Genomic DNA, 26041 nt, shown 5'->3' on the forward strand with positions numbered 1-26041 from the left:
CCTTGCAAACAGCACCGGGGGCGATTTCCTGCTCGCGCAATATCCCTGCCCAAGTGCCTTTCTCCTGCCCTGTACTTTTGGGGGGTTGGGTCTTTGAAGGCAGCGCTGCCTACGTAGGCTGGCGCTCCAGCACCTGGCTGCAGGGGGAGGGAGGGCGCTCCTGGGGGGTTGGCTAAAGGAAGGCTGGACCATACCTGGAGGTGCAGGGAGAGGTGGATGGGAGCTCCCGGCAGGATGGGGCGGGGATGAGAGAAGCAGGGGGCGGTTTGGAGAGGCGGCAGTGCTGGCCATGCCAGGTAGGGGGGTTAGGGGGCTGCCTGGCGTAGGGGGCTGCTGGATCGAGGCTAGTGGGCAAGGGGCGCTAGCTGGAGGAGGCAGCGATGCTTGGGGCAGGAAGGGGAGCAGCAGGAGGGGGCAGAAGCCAAGCCTGCGTCAGCAGCCCTCCCCCAAAGGGGCTCTGCACCACGGGCACCACTTGTGCCTAGGGAGACTGGGTCAGGCCCCGGGAGGCAACCCCCCTGCAGGAGCCTGGCGCTGGGCTCGATCCTACGACTCCCTCCCCGGGAGTCTGAGCCCACGTGGCTCCGGCCGCAGAGGATTCCAGCCATTTGCTGCCCCCTAGCGTTGGACAGGGGCCTCGCTCCTGCCTCGGGAAGCGCTGAGCGTCGACTGGGTGCCGGGGTAGCGGTATATATTTAGCCGTGTGGTTGCCTCGGTCTTTAAAAATGCCCCGGAGTGGCTCCTTCCCCCAACGCTTGCCCTGCAGAGAAGGAGCTTTTTGCATCCTCCTGGCGTGGAGCTGGAATGGATCCTCGTGGGTGCCAGGCTCTGGGATCCCTTTGCTTTCCAAAGTAACAGCTCCCTCCTCTTCCTCCAGCATCCCGCCCGCCCCGATCAGCGGGGGAATGCAACAGACGCGTTAGGAGGAGTTTGGAGAACACCACCCCGGGAAGCGAGGCACAGATCTCGCTCTCTCTCTCTCAGCCGTGCCACCCACTGAATGCAAAGTTTGAGCATCCGAGGAGCTGGTACTTTCCGCCCCTCCCTCCGCCTTAGAGCTGGATTTTCCTTTCTGCATCCTGGACTGGGAAGGGAGGGGAGGATGGGCGTGAAATTTGCAAGCGGTCTCTTGTTGCATCCGTCCGGCCAACTCCTGCATCCTCAGCCGAGGCATCTTCTTGGATGAAGGCGAGCCAAGGGTATCCCATGCTCTTCCTTTCCGTTTGCTCCCCCCATCGCTTCCCGGGAGACTTGCCCGTGTGGGGCGGGCTGGAAGCGAGGGGTGGCTGGGGACTTGGCTGGGGGTGAGTGGAGGAGCAAGAAACTCTCTGCAGTGCAAGGGAGGGCGCGGGGAGGGGAGCATGCCCGGCGTCCCTTTCACAGCGGAGCCCTCCTCCATGGAGCCCGGACCCTTTTAAAATGACTTTCCCTGATCTGATCAATGCCAGCTTGCATGGGAACCGGACGGGACAGGGCAGCGCTAACCGGTCCTGGGGGGAGTGGGGGCTGCCGGGGGAGGACGCGGAGACCAATGGCACCTCCCTGCCTTTGGCCCTGGATCTCCAGGCGGTGGGCGTGGGGGTCTTCCTGGCCCTCTTCATCCTGTCGGCCATCGTGGGCAACATCCTGGTCATCCTCTCGGTGGCCTGCAACCGGCACCTGCAGACGGTCACCAACTACTTCATCGTCAACCTGGCCATCGCGGACCTGCTGCTCAGCACCACCGTGCTGCCCTTCTCGGCCACCCTGGAGGTGCTGGGCTCGTGGGCTTTCGGGCGCATCTTCTGCGACATCTGGGCGGCGGTGGATGTCCTGTGCTGCTCCGCCTCCATCATGAGCCTGTGCATCATCTCGGTGGACAGGTACATCGGGGTCAAGTACTCGCTCAAGTACCCCACCATCATGACCGAGAGGAAGGCGGTGGTCATCCTGGGGGTGGTCTGGCTCTCCTCCATGGTCATCTCCATCGGGCCCCTGCTGGGGTGGAAGGAGCCGCCTCCCCCGGACGAGAGCATCTGCAGCATCACCGAGGAGCCGGGCTATGCCCTCTTCTCCTCCCTCTTCTCCTTCTACCTGCCCCTCATGGTCATCCTGGTGATGTACTTCAGGATCTACGTGGTGGCCCGGCGGACCACCAAGAGCCTGGAGGCGGGGGTCAAGAAGGAGCGGGGCAAGTCCATGGAAGTGGTGCTGCGGATCCACTGCCGCAGCGTGCTGGAGGACTCGCTCCCCAGCGCCCGGAGCAAAGGGCACAACTTCAGGAGCTCGCTTTCCGTGCGCCTCCTGAAGTTCTCCCGGGAGAAGAAAGCGGCCAAGACCCTGGCCATCGTCGTGGGGGTTTTCATTCTCTGCTGGTTCCCTTTCTTCTTCGTCCTGCCTTTCGGTAAGTGAACGCCCCCGCTGCGCTGTCCTGTCCTCCCCGGCGAAGCGCAGGCGACCTCTCTCGCTCTTCGCGGTTGCTCTCTGCCATGAGTAAACTTCCAGGCTTCATTTCAAGCGCTGGTGGCAATTAAAGGGGGGCGGGGTCCTTCTCAAGGGCGGAATAATAACGATACTCTCCAAAGAACTTGGCAATATCTGCGCGCCCTGTTCCCCACCGCGGCGGAACGGCCATCAGCAGCTGGCGCTAGTCTGGGTCAGAAATTGACTTAAGGTTGTGGTAAGCGTGGGGGTGGGGGGAGAATAACACGTGTTTTATGCTGTGATCATTCTGAAACTGCCCAAACTGCCCCGAGAGCGAGGCATCATTTTGGCAAAGAGACACTGAGAGAGAGGGGGGAAAGAATCAAGTTATTTAACATGGTCAGGAGCATCCGTGGTTACTTTGGTGTATTTCTCCCAAGTTCTGTGCTCTTGGATTGGGTTGTCCTGGTGTAAAGCCATCCAGGATCAAACCTGGGACCTCTGAAGCTAAATGCACGAGCCTCTATTGCATGAGCTAAAAGCCATATGGCCCTGAGCTAAGACTGTAGCAGACCCATTTAACTCTAAGTGGTCTCGGTACCACTAGCTGGGACAGAACACCACGCTAGGTTACACTGGTCCTTTCTCAGTTCCCCATGAGTCAGGCTCCTGATTGGCAGCCCTGAGCCTCATCACAATAAGTTGCCAACGTCTAGAGGCCCTGAGCCAATGTCCGCACAGATCAATGGGAAGCCTCTCCTTGACTTGGCTGGGCTTTGGATCGGGCACCACATTTGCAAATGAAGAGGGCAGACATGGGCAGAAGGCATCCTCCTCTGGACTATGGATGCAAAAACATTGGGCTAAACCTGTGTTTGGTGTAACACCATTGCCTTCAATGGAATGTGATGCCAGGGGTGTATTTTGGACCACGAGCCAAAGTCTTCTCTAGAATAGTAGCATTTTTCTGGGTGATTTCCCATGGCTGCTACCAGTCTCTGTGCTGATTGCTGAGAGACGAAACTCTTGTTTTGTCTGCATTTCGCTGAGACCTTGTGATGTGCCACACACAAGACCTATTGATTTCCTCATTCTGTAGCCTAGTGGTAGGAACTCCTAGATTCTATTCCTGAGTCTGCTTCTGGCTTATTCTGGTGCATTTGGCAAGTGATGTCACCCTTCTGTGCCTCAGTTTACCCATCTGTAAAATGAATACAATATAGCCCCACCTACCTTAGAACTAAGCCTCACATCTTCTGTGTGAGTATCTGGAAAGCACTTTGAAATCCTCCAATGAAAGGTGCTGTAAAATGCAAAGCAGTATTAAGACTATCATCCCTGTGCCGCTTAGTGCATTTCCACAGCCAGTATTCTAAGGGTTAAAATCTTTGTGCCAATATTGCTCTGGCATGCAGGCAGCCTCTGTAGCTTTGGGAAGAAGAGCTGGCAACCCCCGGCTCCAAAGCCAGGTTTCATGATCTTGGTTAGAAACACAAGTACTAGTTCACAAGGTAGGACAGAGGCATCTACGCCCATGCCGGCAGATCTTCCTCTTGGAGCAGCATAGCTAGTTCATAAAGAAATGGGAGTTTAAATACCCCTTATTCTCTTTCAGACCCCCCCAAAATATAGTTAGTGGGACAGATTCTCAGCTGCTGGAAATCAAAATAGCTCCAAGAAATCAGTGTAGACCATGTACACCAGCTGAGATCTGACGCCGCATTGTCAACCATCCCTCTCCAGTCACAGACAACTCATTAAATAAACAGCTTTAGGGAAGTCCTATGGTCCAGGAAATCTTACAGCCCATTCTGCATCGGATTTTCTCATGCCCTTAGTTATTGTTGAGGGGGTGTTGGAGGGGTCAGAATGCATCCTCTTGACACTAGCCAGGCCTTTTTCCCATCCTGTTGTCATCTGAGACTACAGGGAGGTGTCACGTGATCGAAGGCCGTGCATCTGAGTTTTAGATTACATGAAACGCCTCACTGCTTATTGTAGGCAGCAATTTAGCCCATTGGAAAAATCAATTACAAAAAGCATGCAGGGACACAGCCGCTCTGTCGGAACACTTTTAGAAGATATTTGTTGTGTTGGGTTTGTCCCTTTTAAAAATCAGTTCTGGACTTACCGTTCCTAACAATACTTTGAAACATTGAGATTTAGTTGAGCAAATCATGGTTTAAGGTCATAGCAGGGAGCCAAGAACTTGGGAGTTCTAATCCTGCCTCTGGCCATGTGGCCTTGGTCAAGTCACTTCTCTGCTTTGCCTCAGTTTCTCTTTTGTGATGATAATGGTGCTATTTTCTCTACCTCATCAGGATGTTGTAAGGATTAATTAGCTATATTTAAGAGCCAGTTCTCACCCTAAGTAAAAGAAGAAGTATAAGAACATAAGAACAGCCATATTGGGTCAGTCCAATGGTCCATCTAGCCCAGTATCCTGTCTTCCAGCAGTGGCCAGTGCCAGATGCTGCAGAGGGAATGAACAGAAAAGGGCAATTCGAGAGATCCATCCCCCTGTCATCCAGTCCCAGATTCTGACAATCAAAGATTTAGAGTGGGGTTGTGTCCCTGACCACCTTGGCTAATAGTTAAGTTCATGGAGGATAGGTCTGTCAATGGCTAATTCTTTTTTGAATCCACTTTTGTCCTTCACAACATCCCCTGGCAAGGAGTTCCACAGGCTGACTGTGCGCTGTGTGAAGAAATACTTCCTTTGCTTTGTTTTAAACCTGCTGCCTCTTGATTTCATTGGCTGGCCACCAGTTCTTGTGTTATGTGAAGGGGCAAATAGCACTTCCCTATTCACTTTCGCTGCACCGTTCATGATTTTACAGATCTTTATCATATCTCCCCTTAGTCGCATATTACATGTTGCTCAGAGCATGGGACCAGGAGCCAGGATTCTCATTCACTGTGTGACTTTAAGTAAGCCACTTAACCCTCTCTGTGCCTCAGTTTTCTATTGCACTAAATGGATATGATGTTATTGACCTACCTTCTGGGGTATGTTGTGAGGCTCAATAGATTGTAAAGAGCTTTGAGATCTTTGGACTTAGTGTGCTATGGAAATGAAAAGTTTGATTATAGAAACATGAGTGGAATAAATTCAGTCTCGCTCGTCAGCTTTGTATTTGACATGTGGTCACACCCTTATGCACGCCTCTTGGAAGGGCCCGGATGGTCAAAACTCCAGCATTAAATCCTACCCCAACGCTTTTGCATGCTGTTAATGAGCCTGGGAGTTCGGAAGCTCTACCACAGAGTTATTTCAAATAGGAAACCGAGGGGAAAGATTGTCCGACAATAGCTCTTTTTAATAAACATGTTTTCTGTTTCCAGTTGGAAAGTTGGGCTAGATCCTCAGCGGGTGTAAATCAGTGTCATTCCATTGAAATCACCAGAGTGATGCCAATTTACACCCGCTGAAATTCTGGCCCTTCTTCTTGGAGCCAGTATTTCCTAACTACGTTTTTCTTTCTCCGTTTGTGCAACTTGACAGTTTCAGTGTAAAAACGACTTCGGTGGCAGCTTCCCGGTGGCTTTTCGATATGTTTTTCTAAATTGCACAAGTTCATTTATGGTTCGACTTTCAAAAGAACAACCCAGGCTGCCTTTGATTTCTTTTCATTGCGTTGCACCATTTCAAATGTGTGAATGCCTAAACAGTGCTTAGCAGGAGAGTTTTTGCAAACATACTGTGTGGCTTTACAGACACAAATATAGCTCCTCACTGGATATAAATCAGTAGAGCTCCATTGCAATCAGTGCAGCTACACCATTTCCCACCAGCTGAGGATCTGTCCTCTGTGGAAAAGAGCAATTCTTAGTGATTAGCAGGAACCTAGAAATTAGGACTCTGGGGTTCTATTCTTAACTTCCTGTGTGACCCTGTACATATCACTTGACTCCGCTGCTTACCCACCAGTAAAACAGGGATAATAGTTACCTAATTTGTTGGGGTTGGGGAGCTTAACTAATGAATATTTTAAAAGCACTGTGAGATCGTTGATAACTCTGCATATAAGTGCAGTGGTGTCATTCATTTTTTGGTCCTAGACCGATCTGCAAAAATATTGCTTGAAATCTAAATGTATTCCCTAGTACCTCTGTGGAGTTTTATCAGCTGAATAACCTACACCCTTCTTGGTATTGTGATACATATCCCCAGCATACGATGCAATCGTCAAGAGTATTGGTGCAATTAATAAGAATATGTTTGCCTGGCTAATAAGGCACTTTAGGAATCTGTTTGCTTAGCAAGGGACAAAACCCTAATCACACCCGGAGTGTATGCTTCCCTTTCCGCCCCCGAAATACCGACGACGACCACGGCAGCCGAAGATCCAGCCACCGCGGTCACCCCCCCCCCCAAATGTTAGTGCCCTAGGCTACCGCCTAGGTCACCTAATGGGTTGCGCCGGCCCTGAAGAGAATGCATGGACTCTGTGAAGTAAACCACTGGAGTTAAACTTACTCCCTGGCTGGATATACCATAGCACCTTTCCCATTAGCAGGGATCCAGGTGAATGCCTTTTGAGACTAGGGGCTGGATTTCTAAAGGTGTTTAAGCATCTAAAGATTCAGCTAGGCCCCTAAATACCTTCAAAACTCCAGTCCATAATCTGTATCTGATCTCAGGCCACCTGTGTAGTGCTGTATAGTTGTGATGCTCCCCAGGGGTTGGTTGCAGAGAGGCACTTTGCTACCACCGGCCCTCAGCGTGAGGGAGCCTTAGCTGTGTCTGGCAGAAGTCAGTTCCCTGACACCTCTGGGCACAGGCCGCACAAGCACGCCCCTCTGCAGATAAGCAAGAGATATGCTCCACACCCCCCAGCCCTCCAGCGTTCCCCTGGAGCGTAAGTATTGCTCACCTGCAGTGAGACCATGGAGCCGGCCTGGGCTGAGAGGGGAAGGCTTCTGTTCCTGTGGCAGGGAGCTGACCCTGGGCCAGGCACAGACAAGGCTCCTACAGGGCAGATAGTACATCAGGCTCACATTAATTATCCTGCTTAAAGGGCAGCTACTTTATCCTTCATGCGTGGAGAGGGCCCATTCCTGCTGTGTTTGTTTTCTAAAAGGAATGTCCCCAAATCAGTTGCAGGGTAGAGGTTAGAGATGGGACCAAACTGAACACCGGATCCAGTCGTCGGCCCCCACTCCAGTCCAGAGCAGAATGTGTCAACTGGGCCGACATCTGTTTTTACCAGTAAAGGGCTATATTCTTACTCAGGCAATGCGCCCATTCAGGGGAGAGTCAGAATACCCCTGCCCCCTCTACACCCCTGCTCTGTCTGGACCTTGGATCTCTGTGCATAGAAGTAAATGGGGCCTGTCACTTGCTTACTCCAGCCCCGGGGCACATGGGCAGAGAGGGAGGGAATGGGCGGAGCCTTGTCTCCTACTCATTGGGCAGACTTGCTGATCCAGCATGGGTACTCTGCCAGCAGTACATTGCTACCTCCTGAGAGCAAGGAGGGAGCAGGGTCAGGCTCAGAGGCATGTCTCTGAGGGCTTGGCTACACTTGCAAGTTACAGCACATTAAAGGAGCCCCGGGCACCCTAGCTCACTCCCCGTCCACACTGGCAAGGCACGTAGAGCGTTCTGACGCCGCCGCTAGAGCGCTCCTGGTACTCCACCTCAGCGAGTAGAATAACGTTTGCTGCGCCCCCGCTGGAGCGCCCCAGCGTCAGTGTGAACGAGGTGTTGCATTACTGCGCTCTGATCAGCCTCCGGAAACATCCCATAATCCCCTTAAGTCAAGTGGTCACTTGTCATTGTTTTGGATATGCCCTTTGAAAGCTCCGTTTGACAGCCGGCTGTTTATCTGCTCCGAGACAAAGCAACCATTACTGTGGAATGCCGTGTGAGAGAGAGGCGGGGGGGCGGAGGGAGGGGGTCTGCTGCTGTCTGAACTTACAAGACAGCATGCTGACATGCTCTCAGCCCCCCCCAAACCCACTCTCTCTCCCCCCACATACACACAACACACTCCCTGTCACACCCCGCCCCACCCCATTTGAAAAGCACGTTGCAGCCACTTGCATGCTGGGATAGCTACCACAATGCACTGCTCTCTGTGGCCATTGCAAGAGCCGCTAATGTGGCCACGCCAGTGCGCTGGCAGCTGGCAGTGTGGACAGACTACAGCGCTTTCCCTACTGCGCTCTGCAAAGCCTGGTTTAACTCACAGCGCTCTACAGCTGCAAGTGTAGCCATGCCCTGAGTCACAAAGCTTCCAGGTGCTACTTCTAGGCTGTGTCTACCCTTACAGCAGCATTTAGAGTACAGGCACTACACATGGAGCTAAACACTACAGGGAAAGACTCCAGCAGCAGAGAGGTAGCAGGACCCTGTACTGCTAAAAATAGAACAGTAGACATGGGAGGCGCTGCTTGGGTGTGTAGAGAGCCCATGTAAGCATTGGCCCTGGGCATTCAGGCACGTAGGGCACTGTACTCTACTCACCTAACCTGCGTCTCATCGTCTACACTGTTCTTTATACCCATGCTCACTGGGCTTGCCAGATCTGTACTCTACGCACAGCTGTCAGTGTAGACGTACCTCTAGCATGATGCACATTATTCACTCCGTATTGCTCAAATCTGTGCCTAGAGCCACAGTCTAGCCCTAAATTTTAAGCCATCTCAGTCCAAGTCAGGTTTTAGATTGTTATTTGTATTCTTTGGGTTGTTTCTCAATGGATTAAAAATCTACGTATGTATATTAGACTGCTTTCCCACGGGGTTTTGCAGAAAATCCAGGCTTATGGCACCACAACGGTGGCTCTGACTTCAGTGATTCCATCATTTGTAAATTATGTGACAGGGAAAGGGTATTTGTTTTGCAGCAAATCTGAGAAGGAGCTGCAGTCAGTTCTGTCATGAAGGGGGAATGTAAATCTATATTGGATGCATGGAGGATTGTTTTAAATGGGGTTCAGGAAGGCTGTGTGAAAGGATGTATAGTAAGTATCATTAAGTATTACTCCGATTTTATTCCCTTTTATATAAGGTGGTCATCCATCCTAGAGATGGCAGAACTGGTATGGAAAACACAATGCACTAAGCTGAACCCTGGTGTAAATCAACTGGGCCAAATACATCAGTGGTGTAACTCCACTGGCTGAATTGGGTTTATACCAGGGAAGAATTTGGACTGCTCCTTTGTTGAAATTAGAATCAAACCATTTTATGGACGCTAGTGTAACTTACAGTCAAGTTTGCTATATGACCTCTTCCATGCCTGATCCAGGGAGGATATAAGTCTGCTAGAGGTATAGCTGAGGACTTAAAGTGCATCTATACTGCAAAAAAAGGCCCCCACCAACGAGTCTAAGAGCCCAAGTCAAGTGATTCAGGCTCACACGATGGGGCTAAAAATAACAGCATAGATGTTCCCACTCAGGCATAGTGGGGAGGGTCTCAGAGGCCAGGCTCCGGCCCAAGTAGGAATGACTACACTGCTATTTTTAGCCCCAACGCTGAGTCCCCGAACCCACATCAGTTGACCCAGCCGCTGGGACTCTCTGCTGTGGCCTTTTGGGTTTTGCAGTGTAGATGTACCCTCAGTCCTTCAGCTCACACTGTTGAAGTTCATACTTTAGCCCTCGAGGTGATGTTTGTTAAAGCCAATCACTTGGACTTTTATTTATGTATTTTGTTCCTGAAGGGGGGATCCAAAAAGGATGGAGCTCACCTGTTCTCAGTGGTGACAGATGACAGAACAAGGAGCAATGGTCTCAAGTTGCAGTGGGGGGAGGTCTAGGTTGGATATTAGGAAACACTATTTCACTAGGAGGGTGGCGAAGCACTGGAATGGGTTACCTAGGAAGTTGATAGAATCTCCATCCTTAGAGGTTTTTAAGTTCCGGCTTGACAAAGCCCTGGCTGGGGTGATTTAGTTGGGAATTGGTCCTGCTTTGAGCAGGAGGTTGGACTAGATGACCTCCTGAGGTCTCTTCCCCCCCCTAATGATTCTATGATCATGAGAACAGCCATTGAGTCACAGGATATTTCTGCCTGGGGGCAGAAGAGGAGATGCTAAGAAGCCCATGAGAAGCCCCTTTCTCTTGAGTTTTCCTGCCCCATTTTTCAGAAGCAGGAGGCTCGGATAGAATGGCTCAGCTCTAGACCTCTGGAGTCTGATCTGAACTAACCCCCTCAAGACCTGGTAAACTTCTTGGAGGTTCATCCCACAATAAGGGCCTGCTGGTACAAGGCGTTGGACATCCTTGATTCCCATTGACTTCAGTGGGAACTGAGGGCAAAGCTGGGCGAATAACTGATTGTTCAGTTCACTGGCCATTCAGAAAAATTGAAAAACAGTCTTTTTCAGGTCAACATGAAAATGGGTTTTTTTTTTCAAATTTCTGGAAGAGAAGATCAAAAAGTTTAAAAAAATAATTTTGGGTCGAATTAAATGTCTCACTTGACCCGCCACAAAACATTCTCGTTTGATTTGAGCAGGGTTTTTTTTTAACATGTAAGGGGTTTTTTTACATAAAATTGAGGGACATTTCTAAACATAAAGTCACCTTAAACAAAATGTTGCATTTAAAAATGTCAACATGAAACATTTTTTCAGAACATTTCAAAAGTTTGTTTTTTCCCAACCAAAAAAGAAACTGGCAAAATCAACACAAAGTCACAAAAAGTTTACACAAAACTGAATAGGCATTTTTTTGCCAGAAAAAAAGTTTAGGTTGAAAAATTTTACCTAGCTCTAATTGAGGGTACTAACACTTTGTGGGATCAGTTCCTAAAAGAGATACACCCAAGCCCTAAAAGCCTGGATCTGAACATACCCACCCAGTGCTTGAAACCTAAACTGAATGTTGCAAATAGACCTATTAATTCCATACCCAAACTCCGACAAATTTGAAGATGTTTGAAATCTGGAACAGAATCCCCATCTTTCCTTCAGTTTCACTGAGTTCTCCTAGGCTGAAGCTGAGGATTGGCTCTGCATGTATGTCTTAGGCTTCACTTTGGAAACGACAAATTGTCCTTTGTCCTTTTAGTAACTCGTTTGGGCCTTCCCAAATAAAGAACCAACCCACTGAAAATCACCAGGCTTATTTCATATCTCCTGGCTGAAGGTTGGGAAAAAAAAGAGCACCAGATGTTCTTGCTGGGGTTAGAACAGTCTGGGATACATTTCCCATGTGAAAACTCCCTGGTAGTATTAAAAAAACAAAAGGGTTGTCATATATTTAATTATAGGAGTTTTGATATAAGGCATTCGTAAATGGGGTTTTTTTTAATTTCCTTTTAGAGGGAAGGAGTATATAGCGCATAAGAATTGAGTATCGTCTCTTTAAATAGTTTGGGGTCCATCCAGTGGTCCTCCGTTGTCTTCTGTCACGTAAGCCACCAGAATCTAACAGAGCGGCCGTGTATATATATGTAGTTAGGTTTTGTATGTTTGTGTGTGGTTAGTAAAAATTATATATTGTAAACCAGCTGTATCCGTGTGCTTTCCTCCTAATCATAATGTTGTGTAGAGCAGTGGGTCTCAACCTTTTTTTCATTTGAGGACTCCCCTACAAAATTTCGAATGGAGCCCCTTTGGAAATCTATTGTCTGTATAGATAGTTGAATTCTGTTCATTCCGTTTCCAGTCTAAGTCTTTTGTGGACCCCTTAGACATAGGGTCTGTGGACCACAGGTTGAGAGCGACTGGTGTAGAGAGCAAAGCTGCAGCAAGGGTCCTAGTGGTTTTTATGGTCTCTGATTCTGCATAAAGGACTTGGCATTTAGGTGCCTAAAATGGACATTTATAATTTTGCTCAACTCTAGTTGGAACCAGGCTGGGTTGGGGACCCTGATAACAAGAATCCAGTGATGATGAACTATTTATAGTCCCTGTGCCCTGTCTAGTCCCCTGAACCATAGGGTGGTAGCCATTGTGCCTGTGGACATGGCTTTGGTCTCATTGAAAACAGTGGGAGATAGCAGCCAACTTTAGTAAGGGCAGCTTCACTTCCACATGCAGAGAGACTGTAGGGAAATGGCGGCCATCTTGCTGGCTTGAGCCCCATTGACAGTAATAGGAGATGGTGGCCATCTTGAATTTGGGAAAATTCATGAGTTGGCAACTTTCATCATATTTTCTTGAGGCAGATAAATAAACACCACAAGATTCCTAGAGTTGTGAGGAAATCGCAAGAGTTGGCAATAAACTCCATCAGATGGCATGCATTGGGTTCCCATCCCCCACTGCAGGCCACTGGCTGGAAGAGCAGCAGTAGAAGGGCTGGGGAAATGGTAGTCTCTCTCTCCCAAATATCCAGTGTAGACACCCCAGGCTGAACATTGGGTCTGCTTTGGCTTGCCCTAAGTGAAGCGCTGAGGCAGTGACAGAGCTGGGCATGGAAACCATCGAGTTACTCTGCCACCAGACCGCAGCAGCCAATTGCCAAACTGTCCCAAAGAGAGACAGTTAAAGCCAAATGGCTGGTTTAGGTTGGTACCTGTGACTGACTTTGAATACAGTTTCTGTAATGGGAAATGTCATACAAACAGGGAAAAATATAGAACCTGAAAGATTTAAAATGACTGTGATTCAGTGAGCAAAATCCTATAAACCTCTAGACAAACTCTGTGAAACGACGGAAAAATGTACTCTGTGAAATAAACTATCTGAAGCCTGGGTTATGCAGCACTCTGGACTCAACAAGCAGCAATAGAGAGGTTTTGCAGTATATAGGGTTATATGGGCATATATCAATTTAATTCATTTCTGCACCGGAATCTATAATGTCAGGCAACACACAGTTTCGCTAGGTAGGATATTTGTTTGAGCAGGGTGTATTGGTTAACACTATCACGTGTAATAGTATCAAGGGCAAGGGCTAACTTGTAAATAATATGAAGTAAGAGCAAGACATGGGGCTGAAGCCTTAGCTGTGTATATTAAAGGCCCATCTGAGATAGGAGATAGGAAAGGTGCTTTAAGTCACTTTTACATTGCCAGATCCTGGGACTGTCCAGGAGCCAGTCTGGTCCCCAGGGCCGGCTCCAAGGGTTTTACCGCCCCAAGCAGCCAAAAAAAAAAAGCCGCGATCATGAGCTGCGGCAATTCAGCGGGAGGTCCTCCACTCCGAGCGGGAGTGAGGGATCCTTCGCCGAATTGCCACCGAATACCTGAAAGTGCCGCCCCGATCCGGAGTTGCCGCCCCAAGCACCTGCTTGATAAGCTGGTGCCTGGAGCTGGCCCTGCTTGGTCCCTTTGTAATCTACAGCAGCCTCAAGACTGTATCAGGCTGTTCTAAATTATGTCCAGCGGCCTTATGGACTGCTGCCATATGGACACCCTCTCAGTGTTGTCTTTCTCCTGCGAAATCCCCGTGTAGAAGAGTCTGGAAGAGGGTGGCATACAGCCACAAGGGGGCTGCTCAGGGACCCTCTGAAGCTGGCTTTCTGGCTGCTTTTTGCTGACAGAGTGTTGCAGAGGAGCTGGAGTAGACCTGAGAATCAGACCCATAGCTGAGTGAACCGTACACACGATTGGAAGTGAGAAATTCTCATTCTGCCTTGCAGACCTCAGCTAACCTCCCCGGCGTGTTTTGTGGATATATTTATTAATGCCTGTGATGTGCTTTGAAAATAAGGGTTGCTATTATTGGGCCAGACTCTCTGTTGACGTACAGATAGTGATGCTGTGACAGTTTACAGCAACAGAGGCTTTTGCCCAGGGTAGCTAGTTTGACATTTTGCAGGGGAATTGCTTTGACACTTAACATTTCTTTGTTCCTGATCTTTCACCCTAAATATTTTGGATTTCTTATAAGGGGCAAAAACTGATGAATTCAAACCAAACTGCTGCATAATAAATAGATTTGTTTTTAAACTGGCCCCATGGCTTTGTTACATTCAAATGCATAGAATTTGTCCCAGAGTTCATGGGCAACCAGTGATCCAGCCGCCCAGGGAGACTAGCCCCCGGCCCCTCCCCTTCTGCTTGAGGCCCTGCCCCTCCCCTTCTGCTCCGCCTCATCTATCTCCCTCCCCCACAGGAGCCCAAAGCACCCCCACTGCAGCCCCCCGGCCCAGGACCAGGTGGCTGGGGGGGCAGGCCCTAGCCTTGGTGCATGGGGCAGTGCAGTCTCAGCACCCCCAGCCTCTGGAAGGTGCAGCCACAGTGCTCCCAACCCCGGGGCTCCAGGCAGCTGGGCAGCACGGTCACAGCCCCCCAGCCCCCGGGGCTCTGGGCGGCCAGCGCGGGCAGCGCGGCCCCAGAACCAGCCGCCCTGAGTCCCTGCAGGAGGCAGGCCAGCCAGCCCCAGCCAACCTGGCCCAGCCAGGGCAGAGCGTTGGACAACAGCAGGAGGAGGGCTGGCCTGGGGACGGAGCATGGGCGGGGCCACAATAGGCTGTTTGGGGAGGCACAGGCTCTCCCTTCCTAGGATCCCTGCTGCCCATGCCAGAGTTCTAGAATGGAGCATTTAATGACCTGTTCCTTTTCCATTAACCAAATCTGGGCCAGTATTTGCTGATCACATCCTGTAATGTGGTTAATGAGACATGATATGAGCTTGATGCAAAGTTAAACCTGGGTGCGGATGCCGTTTTGAATGATATTACAGTGCAGCGACTTACTCATCTTTTATCAGCTTGTTTTGAATTGATTCTGCCAGAACAAATAGAATTATCTAGAGCTACTAACAATGTTGTGGCGATAACAAGCCATCTAATAAAGGCATCAAGCGATGTTATCTATAGAGCTGTAATTTTGGAAAAATTCAGCTCGCACGGCTAAAATTGCTCAGCCGTTTTTGAGAATGAGGCTAAGAAAAAATTACATTGTCTTGCCCATGTTAAATTCTGGTGACTGTTTTAAAAAAAAGACTCCAGTGCCACCATGCTTTGGCGCAGGGACTTGACATTTTGCAGAGGAGCGGCTGTTATGTCAGGGATGTGCCTTTTGCCATCCCCATGACAATCCACTCAATGGTAGCCCGATTACAAGCCTTTGCAAAATTGCAGCGTGCACTTGTTCAGTAAAGACTTCTTAGAGCAAAAATCTCGGCAGAGTCCATGTGCGCTACGCATACTCCCGGGGGTGAGCTGGACTTTCCCAGCAATTGCTCATCTGGAATGTTTCGGGCTGTGCTGGCTCTGGGTCCCGGCACCAGAACTGAAGACAGGGAGTCTTTCTCTCCTTTGCTTTCAATGACTCCCTTGCTGGGCCCAGGTAGCACGGAGGAGGAAGCTGCCTGATTTGACTGCAGCGTGGACAAGAGACAGACTTATAGGCAGGGGCGGCTCTAGGCACCAGCAAACCAAGCTGTTTCCTGGGGCGGGAGGGGGGGGGGGGGAGGGGGGGGGGGGGGGGGACCTGCTGCGCAGTCATGCCTGCGGGCGGGGCGCGGATGACTATGACTGCGCCTGCGCGCGGCGGAGGCGGCGCGCGGGCGGCGTCCGGCTCCTGGGGGCGACGGCATGAGCACTGCGACTGCAGCGAGCGCCGGACCCGACCCCCGCCGCGCCCGCGCGGCGCGCCGCGCGGCGTCCGTCCCTGGTCCCGTGGACCTGCGGAGGAGCTCCGGGCAGCAGGGAAGAGAGGACGACCGCGACCCGGGAGGAAGGCGCGCAGCACACCGCGCTGCCTGGGGCAGCCTATTTTCTAGAGCCGCCCCTGCTTATAGGGCAGATGGAATAGAATGAGACAAGGAACTGAGGGAAGCGGGGAGGGGCTGGACAAGGAAGCCAGGGAGGGAGACTGGGACTGGGAACCAGTGGGAGTTAGAAGTATGGGCAGGGCACAACTGGGGGGCAAGGGGGAAGCAGACAGATCAGACGAGGAGCTGAGAGATGGGAAACTGGGACTAGACTGGGACTGGCTGCGTGAAGGGGGAAGTCTGGGATAGCAGGGTGGGAACCGAGTCTTGGACAACTTGTCCGGAGAGGGAGATTAGGACTGGTTGGGCAAGGAGACTGGGACTGGGTTAAGAAACGTGAGGAGTGGGGAATGGGGCTGGCTAGGTGAAGAGAATGGGAGTCGGATGAAGAGCAATGGGTGGGGAAGACACGAGCCTCTCCTAGGCAGGTGGGAGGGGAGAAAACAGAAGGGGACAAGTTTGAGGGAAGGAGCAGAAGAAGTTGTGCCTAGTAGAGAATATTCCCCTCTAAAGCCGAAAATGGAATCCAAGACTCCAGAGTTTCATCATTCCTCTGCGGTCAGCAATTATCTGTGAAACCTACTGGAAGTGTGTGTCTCATCCCCCAATAGTGCTGGTCTACATAGAGGATAACAACTTACTACTGCTGTCCGTTACTCCCTAAGTGGCAGGTGTCTGTGAGGTAGATCTAAAGGTTTCAGCCTTGCTGTTGATCCACATGGGCATGGGTTTGCTTTTTTAAACACCTAGGAAATTACACACACAAAAAGCTACACAAAGAGAACTTTATTAAGGTTGCAAAGTCAAGCACTCAGAGGTTAGGACGTGTCAGAATTAATGTTTCCCAAGTAACCTTGGAAAGGGGAAAGTGGTGCATCATGGAAGTCTCTGGCTGTGGTGCATCATGGGAGGTGTAGTCTAATTGGGGAGCCCATTCTATAGAGGACAATGTGGAGCATGAGGCACTCAAACCACAACTCTCATAAGGCACCATGGTAGAATTTCCAGATTGAAATATTGAAGCTGTTTGAGAAAATATCAACATTTTCACAGAAAGTGGACACTTTTCATACAAAATTTCACTTTTGATAGAAACTCAATTTTCTGTCAAATACAAGTTTCAATGAGAAATTTTTGACCAGCCCTAGTAAGCATGTCCCAGTGTTCCCCCCTCCACCCCTTTCACGCAAAGTTCAGTCACCTTCTACCTCGGTAAGCTGCAGTAATTGACAAAGGCCCCAATTCAGTAAGGCATGTGTCATAAACAGATAGTTAAGGGTTAATGCCTCTTTTACCTGTAAAGGGTTAAGAAGTTCACCTAGCCTAGCTGACACCTGACCAGAGGAACCAATGGGGGAACAAGATGTTTCAAAAGGAAGGAGGGAAGTTTCCTTTGTTTAGAGTCTCAGTTTTCAGCCGGAGTGAAAAAGATCAAGGAACCAGCCTCTTATCAGAGTAGGCATGCTTTTGTGGGGTGAATACCCACTTCTTCGGATGCAAGTAAGTAGTAGTCAGAGTAGTAAGTTTTAGAAAGGAATAAATAGGTTTATGTTTATTTTCTTTGTAGCTTGTCTTGGTATCATTAAGGGAATTATCAAAATTGGGTATTTTTGTGTAACTAAATTTGTGCCCAGGGGAACATCCTCTGTGTTTTGAATCTGTTGTCTGTGAGAGTAGCTGGTATGCTAATCTCTCCCAGAGGGTTTTCTTTTATTTAATTAATAGACTTTTTCTTAATACCTGATTGATTTTTCCTTGTTTTTAGATCCAAGGGGGCTGGATCTGGATCCACCAGGAGTTGGTGGGAGAAAGAAGGGGGGATGGTTAATTTCTCCTTGTTTTAAGATCCAAGGGGTTTGGATCTGTGTTCACCAGGAAATTGGTGAAGTCCCTCAAGACTACCCAAGGGAAAAAAAAAGTAGTGCTTGGGAGCGGTGGCAACGATACCAGATCTAAGCTGGTAATTAAGCTTAGAAGTGTCCATGCAGGTCCCCACATCTGTACCGTAAAGTTCAGAGTGGGGAAGGAACCTTGACAGCACGTAACCTTTTTTTCACTTCAGTGGGACTGCTGGCATGCTGAAAGTTGGGAACGTGCTTAATTATTTTGCTGAATCAGGGCCCAGATGGAGTGAGTTGTGATTAATATGATTTCTACTGCTGAGAAAACAAACAGGCTTGATTTTCCCTTGCCTGGCATCTTGTGTCACCACGTGAATATAAAATGGTCCCATCATTGTAAACGAGTGGAGAATTCTCACTGGGTGGGTAATGCTGGCAGAGCAGGTGCCAACTCATGCCAAGACCCATCCTCACTGAACACTGACAAATGCATAGCTGGAAATCAGTCTGGCTCACCTGTTGGTTAGTATGGTTCAAATGGATATTAGTGTTATAAGAACAAGTTTAGTTGTTAGACTTTATGGAATGCTTGTAGGATGCTGCATGTATGAATCTCACTTATTGTGGTATTACAGGGTATAAAGTTATATTGAGAATTTGCATTGTAAACCTCTGTAACCGTGTAACTCACCAAACAGGAAAAGAAGCATTGATTAAGGTAAAGTGCTCGTCCTGCACACAAGATGGCCCATTGAAGGCAAACGAGGCATTGTGTAGCATCAAAGGACAGAGACCTTGTTGATTGCATTCTGAACTCCCTCCAGGAAGGGGAGACCTGCTCATAAACTCATCCCATCGTCTTGGACTCCGCGGTGAAGGGAATTTAAAATCCCTGACAAGGAGAAACTGAGATCTTTATGCTGTCTGGACTGTGAGGGGGCAAAGATTCCTGAACGTAAGCAAGAGATTCCCCCTGCTGCTTGGCATGGTTCAGCCCTAAAAGACGTATAGAGCTGCTAATTATAGACGCTGATATTAACTTTTTAAATCTAACACTGTAACACATTTGCGTGTGTATGCTTCTGTTTAACATTGTAAATAACTCTCATTCCTTTTCTTAGTTAATAAATCTTTCGTTAGTTTATTGCAGGATTGGCTACAGGTGTTGTCTTTGGTTTGAGATCTGAGTACAAAGTGCCTGGTCCTTTGGGACTGAGAGTAACCTGAATATTGTTGTGATTTTTGGTGTCAAGTGACCCTTTATCCCATCGTCCAGCTTGCCCTGGTGGCAAGATAGACTGGAATGCCCAAGGGGGCTGTCTGCCGGGGCGGCTCTAGGTACTTTGCTGGTGCCTGGAGCCGCCCCTGGCTGTCCGTGACTCCAAGACTATTACAGTGCTTTGGGAGTTCACACTCACACTGGGTTGATGAAATCCAATGATAGAACATACAACCAGTTTGGAGTGTCTGCCCTGCTGTTTGACAGTCTGCCCTCAGGCTGGCAGTCACGCTCATGAGCCACTTCCGACAGCGTGACGGGGTGGTGGTTTGTGAGTGGAGAATTCTCATTGGGTGGTGTTTTGTGTTGACTCTGCATAGATGTAGATGACCACAGGAGGTACAAAGGCAGTGGAGAATCAGGTCCATTCTGTCTCAGTGTCCACATCTATAAAACAGGGATGAGGATACCAAAACACTTCTCTGGCAGAGTGGGAGATGCTGGGGGGAAGGCTGCCAGTGGGTGATCAAGGGGCTGCCAGTGGGTGTTCAGCACCCACCCTTTTTTCCCCCTGGGTGCTCCAGCCCCAGAGCACGCATGGAGTCGGCGCCTATGTCTCCAAGCCCTTAACAGATATTAATGAATTATTAAGCTTCTCAGACATCCCTAGAAACCTCACTATTGTCACTTTGCGACTTGAAGTCTTCAGGTGATCATGGATTTGTTGCAACATTTAACTGCCTTGCAGGGATGTTGTTGTAGCGGTGCTGGTCCCAGGCTATTGGAGAGACAAGGTGAGTGAGCTCATATCTTTTATTGGACCAACTTCTGTTGGTGAAAGAGACACGCTTTTGAGCTTGCACAGAGCTTTTCAAAAGCGTGTCTCTTTCACCAGCAGAAGTCGGTCCAATAAAAAAATATTACCTCACCCACCTTGTCTCTCTTACAGGGAGGTTGTCAGGCTGTTCTGAACTTCATGGTGATAGAATTCAAAACTTCCTGCTCACAAAGAATGGGGCTTTACTGTTTGCATTGAAGAAGAACTTCTGCTAGTGGGACCGGTTCTAGGATTAAAAGCATGCAGCCCAAGGAAGAGGTACATATGCGGACCAGCCAGGTCATTACAGCTTTTACTATACGTAGTTTGCAGCGGGGGAAACTGAGGCATGGCAAGATTCTTAGGTCACTAAAGAAGTCAGCAGCAGAGCTGGGGCTAGCCCACAGCTCAGCAACCTCACATTCCCATGCCTTAACCACAAAGCCGTTCCCATATAAAAGTTGCCCTGCTGACACAGAATGCTGTATTTTATCATGTCCAATATTCATTGGCATGGTTAGTGCAAGAATGGAATTGCTGGAGTGGCTGGCGGATATGGCTCTTTAGCTAATCCTAATGGATAGCTTTTTGTTGATAAGAGTCCTTTGCTAATGCATTTGGTATGAAGCCAGAAAGCCATAGGCTCCCATAGCAAAAATTTCCCTGCCAGCTCACAGAAGAGAGGTCATTTCTGATGCCTGTGATGTCCTGAATGGGCTGCCTGTCACAGATGAGGCATTAGAGGCTTGAACTGATCCTTTTCGCACTGTGAGAAAAATCCCAGCTGCTTTTAGAGCATTTTAGGGGAAGATTTACAACAGCATAATGAGCAGGTAGGGACACAGGTCCTGCTGCCTTTGAAAATCTACCCCTTAAACATTGGGACGGCACAATACAAGACTGGGAGTCAGGCAGCAAAGGTTCTAGTCCTAGCTCTTCCCCTCGCCTGATGTTGAGCAAGTCATTTTGCCACTCAGTGTCTCAGTTTCCCCCTATATAAAATGCAGGTAGTGAGACTCATCTTTGTAAAGCACTGTAAGGTCTATGGATTCAGCTAGTGAACAGGAACAGTGAACAGGGGAGTTTGGCGAGGCAGCTCTCTGGGGGAAGGAGAAGCAACCGTGTGACCCTTGGGGTGAGTTTGTTGTCTGTTGTTGTGTGCTTCTTTGCATGCCCTCTGCCTGCTTGTTGAAGTACATAGTGTGGTCTGCTGGGGCATAGGCGCTGGCTTCCTCCGCGCCCAGGGAGTGGTAACCTCCTGCTCTGCCCCTCCTGACCCCTTCTCCCAAGCCCCCGACCTCTTCCCACTCAGTTCTGCCCCCTCCCCTGAGCGTGCCTCGTCCCTGCTCCTCCCGCTTCCTCCCAGAGTCTCCTGCATGCCGTGGAACAGCTGATCACGGCAGCCCGGAGGTGCTGGAAGGGAGGGGGAGGAGTTGATCAGCGGGGTGGGCATGAGGCTCTGGAGGGGAGGCGGGAGTGCTGGCTGCTAGTGGGTGCTAAGCACCACTATTTTTTTTCCACGGATGCTCCAGGGTGGGCACATGTCACCTCAGGATGGGCTGCAGAGATAAAATTTCTGGACACTGTTAGTGACTGCTTCTTGGAGCAACCGTAATGTAATTAAATTTAACATCCTTATAGAAACCCACCTCAGTAGCATTTAACTTCAAAAAGGGAACTTACGCAACACGAGAAGGCTAGTTAAACAGAAATTAAAAGGAACAGTCACAAGAGTCAAATGCCTGCAAGCTTCATGGAAACTAATTAAAAACAGCATAATAGAGACTCAAACTATATATATATAAACACCTCAAATCAAATAGACAGCAAGAGAACCAAAAAAATCCGCCATGGCTAAACAATAGATTAAAAGAGAACATAAGAATGGCCATACCGGGTCACACCAAAGGTCCATCCAGCCCAGTATCCTGTCTTCTGACAGTGGCCAATGCCAGGTGCCCCAGAGGGAATGAACAGAACAAGCAAGGGCGGCTCCAGACCCCAGCACGCCAAGCACGTGCTTGGGGCGGCATGCCACGGGGGGCGCTCTGCCGGTCGCCGGGATGGCAGCAGGCGGCTCCGGTGGACCTCCCGCAGGTGTGCCTGCGGAGGGTCCGCTGGTCCCGCGGCTCCACCGGCAGAGCGCCTCCCGCAGCATGCCGCCCTGCTTGGGGCGGCAAAATGTCTAGAGCCACCCCTGAGAACAGGTAATCATCAAGTGATCCATCCTCTGTTGCCCATTCCCATCCCAGCTTCTGGCATCCCTGCCCATCCTCGCTAATAGCCATTCATGGACCTAACCTCCATGAATTTTTGTAGTTCTTTTTTGAACCCTGTTATAGTCTTGGCCTTCACAACATCCTCTGGCAAGGAGTTCCACAGGTTGACTGTGCGTTGTGTGAAAAAATACTTCCTTTCATTTGTTTTAAACCTGCTGCCTATTAAAGAGGCCTCAGTGGGGTTTGGATTTCACTCATAGACTTTAAGATATGCAGGGACCATTACGATCATCCAATCTGACCTCCTCCATCACACAGGCTGGCAGCTATGGTCTCATCCTAGGGGTGGTAACTCAATGGGGGCAGGGAGATGAGGAGACTACATCTTTTTTGAGGTGAGGAAACCACATCTGTACACAGTATTCGAGATGTGGGTGTACCATGGATTTATATAAGGGCAATAATATATTCTCAGTCTTATTCTCTATCCCTTTTTCAATGATTCCTAACATCCTGTTTGCTTTTTTGACCGCCTCTGCACACTGCATGGACGTCTTCAGAGAACTGTCCACGATGACATCAAGATCTTTTTCCTGATTAGTTGTAGCTAAATTAGCCCCCATTATATTGTATGTAAAGTTGGGGTTATTTTTTCCAATGTGCATTACTTTACATTTATCCACATTAAATTTCATTTGCCATTTTGTTGCCCAATCACTTAGTTTTGTGAGATCTTTCTGAAGTTCGTCACAGTCTGCTTTGGTCTTAACTATCCTGAGCAGTTTAGTATCATCTGCAAACTTTGCCACCTCATTGTATACCCCTTTCTCCAGATCATTTATGAATAAATTGAATAGGATTGGTCTTAGGACTGACTCTTGAGGAACACCACTAGTTACCCATTTCCATTCTGAGAATTTACCATTAATTCCTACCCTTTGTTCCCTGTCTTTTAACCAGTTCTCAATCCATGAAAGGACCTTCCCTTCTCGTATCTCCCATTGGTGCAGGTTGATTAGAAACAAAAAGCTGCAGTGTGGTTCCATGGCATGAGATTCCATGTCAGGGGGACTTCCAGTATTTGTAGGCAACATCGGCTTTCCTGTAAGGGAAAAGAAGAGACTTTGCTGTGGCAGGTCCATGCAGCTTCCGCAGGCTTGTATCAGACATCAGTTGAACGCTCCGTTCTGAGTGACTTTTCTCCATGTGTGATGTCTTCCCTCTGCATCTGTTAATAGGTTCTAGCCCCTTCAGACACACCCAGATTGAGTCTCACAACACCCCTGTGAGGCAGGTGCATTGCTATCCCTATTTTACAGATGGGAAAACTGAGTCACCAGGCGTTTCCCACCATGCTGACTGAGGCAGCGTCCCAGGGGCAGTACGACTGTTGGAAGGGAGAGTGCAGTGGCACAGGGCACCTGCAGCCCCCCACTCCCCTAGGGGGTCGAGAAGCAGCCAGTGCAGCCCAAGAAGTGGGCAGGGCTGGCTGGAGAAGGCTTGTGACTAGTGCACCAGACATAGGCACTGATTCATCCCTGGCTGCCTTCGTCAATAGCTTTTCAGAGCTGAATGAAGTCAAGGGAGATCTGTTCATTGACTTCAGTGGGTTTGGGATCAGGCCACTCTAAAGCCCCAGCTATACACCCAGGCTTCTGGGGCCTGATCCTAAACCCACTGAAGTCAATGAATAGTTGTTCATCAGCTTTCAGTCCCCACTCTCTCATCGCTACCCCATGGGGATGGCTCAGGCTGAGACAGATTAATTGACTCGTCCAAGTCACACAATAATTCGGCAGCAGAGCTGGGATTTGGATTGAGAAACGTAGCGGGGTGAGACAGGGAATGCTCAAGGCACCAAAAGGAAAAAAAAAGACAGCTCAGAAACAAAGAAGACTGTCAGCTGCTTGGTCTTGAGGCCCTGTCTGAGCGCAGCCTGTGGAGGTCTTGGGTTCAAACCTCAGCAGGCAGCTGCCAAGGAATCTATGTTTTTAAAATGAAATTAATTAGGAGCCACATTTACAAAATGCACCTTCTCCGAACTCCTGCTATTTCTGTACCTGGGGTCCTTTCTGTAGGAATTATCTTGACGGCTGCGAGGCAGCGTTGTGAAGTCGGGCTGGCACCCCGCCACAGGCTCGCCGGCCTTCTTTGCTAACAAGATCGGACGGCGGAGTTGGGAAACGAAATCCGTTAAGATACAGTGTTTGCCTTCAACGTGCTTGTCGCTGAGGCTAGAATACGCCGAGGCCGTGGGACCGAGTTCATCGTGAGTCATGTCAAATCTGCTTCAGTGCCAGTTTCTCTCTGCCACCGCCCTGTACTGTAAAAGCCAGACTGGTCTAAAGTCAGTCAGACACAGGGCCTCATTTCAAGATGTACTGGGCTACTTTAGCACCAGATCTTGCACACCCTTACGTGGGTAGCCCTTACTGCCTGGGGACCTGATCTATCTAGCTCAGGTACTTACAGGACCCCCATGACTGAAGTCCCTGTATGCTACACACTTTTTAGTGTATTTATCCTCACAATGTCTCTGTGAGGACGGGCAGTGCTATTCTCCCCAGTGTAAAACAGGCGATAGAGCAGGGGCGGACAAACTTTTTGGCCTGAGGGCCACATCGGGTTTCCAAAATTGAATGGAGGGCTGGTTAGGGGAGACTGTGCCTCCTCAAACAGCCAGACATGGCCCGGCCCCCGACCCCTATCCAACCCCACCAGCTTCTCGCCCCCTGACAGCCCCCCTGGGGCTCCTACGCCATCCAACCCCCCCGTTCCCTGTCCCCCGATGGCCCCCCGGGACGCCTGCCCCATCCACCACTCCCTGTCCCCTGACTGCCCACTGCCACCCCATCTAACCCTCCTCTCCTTCCTGACTGCCCCCCTGACCCTTGTCCCCATTCATCCCCCCATTCCCCAATCTCTGACCGCCCCGACCCCGCTCCACACCCCCGCCCCCGCCCACCACCCCGAACTCCCCTGTCCTCTTACCGCGCTGCCTGGAGCACCAATGGCTTGTGGCGCTACAGCCGCGCTGCCCAGAGCACCAGCTCAGGCGGCGGCTCTGCAGCTGCGCTGTCCATGCCACCCACTAAACCATCTTTGATCCTCTCAACAGTGCTAGCTCCCATTGAGATTAATAGGGGTACACGTTTGTGGGGTAAGTTATTTATGATAGTTATTATTGCTACTGCTTTGTATTACAATAGCAACCAAAAGTGGGGCCCCACTGCGCTAGGCCCTGTACATACACACAGTCAGAGACAGCCCTGTTCCCAAAGAATTTAGGCACTAATCTCTCTAGCGCTTGAGCTGCAGAAGTGTGTGAAATATTTGCAACAAGATGGAACATTATTTAAAATAATATTGGGGTTTCATTATGAATGCAAAATTGCCCCATTGTTTTGAAAATGTTCACAATGTTGGGGCACTCCTTTTCAAGGTGGAGCAAAGCATTCTAGCTACCTACTGACATGCTCTGGTTACCTCACAGTATCTGAGTACTTCAAAGTTTCATCCTCACACACTCCCGCGCTGTAGAGAAAGTATTATTGCTAGTCCCATTTTACAGATACACAGAGAGATTAGGTGACTTGCCCAAGGTCCTATAGGAAGCCTGTACCAGAGCCAGCCCAAATCTTTTTTGAGCCCCCACCTGTGTCTTTCCTCTCTGGGCTCTTCCACATCCCAACTTCCACTCATGTTGCAAGATTCCCAAGGGATCTAGTGAAACAAGTGTGGAAATCAGGCAATAAAACAGAAGGCTTGAGCCTTGTCTCACCAGCACTTCTATAAAGCAGGAGTAAATCCACTAGATAATTACAAGCGAGACCAGACATCCTGCAAGAGGCATTTATGGGATAGCTTCCCCACCGGGAAAGCTTCTTTCAAATCTCCCATTAGTTACATGTTGT

General features: G+C 49.5%; 1 protein-coding gene across 1 annotated transcript in view; it reads left to right on the forward strand.

The window, feature by feature from the left end:
- Positions 1–716: 716 nt before the first annotated feature.
- ADRA1D (adrenoceptor alpha 1D) overlaps positions 717–26041 on the forward strand; it is a 71518-nt gene continuing 46193 nt past the window's right edge. The window contains exons 1-2 of the mRNA XM_039541461.1: positions 717–906; positions 1565–2383. Coding sequence (XP_039397395.1) covers positions 726–906; positions 1565–2383 — 1000 coding nt within the window. The 5' untranslated portion in view covers positions 717–725. The remainder of the gene's footprint in view (positions 907–1564; positions 2384–26041) is intronic.

The sequence above is a fragment of the Mauremys reevesii genome, linkage group 5 (genome assembly GCF_016161935.1).
Source record: "Mauremys reevesii isolate NIE-2019 linkage group 5, ASM1616193v1, whole genome shotgun sequence".
Classification (NCBI taxonomy): Eukaryota; Metazoa; Chordata; order Testudines; family Geoemydidae; genus Mauremys; species Mauremys reevesii.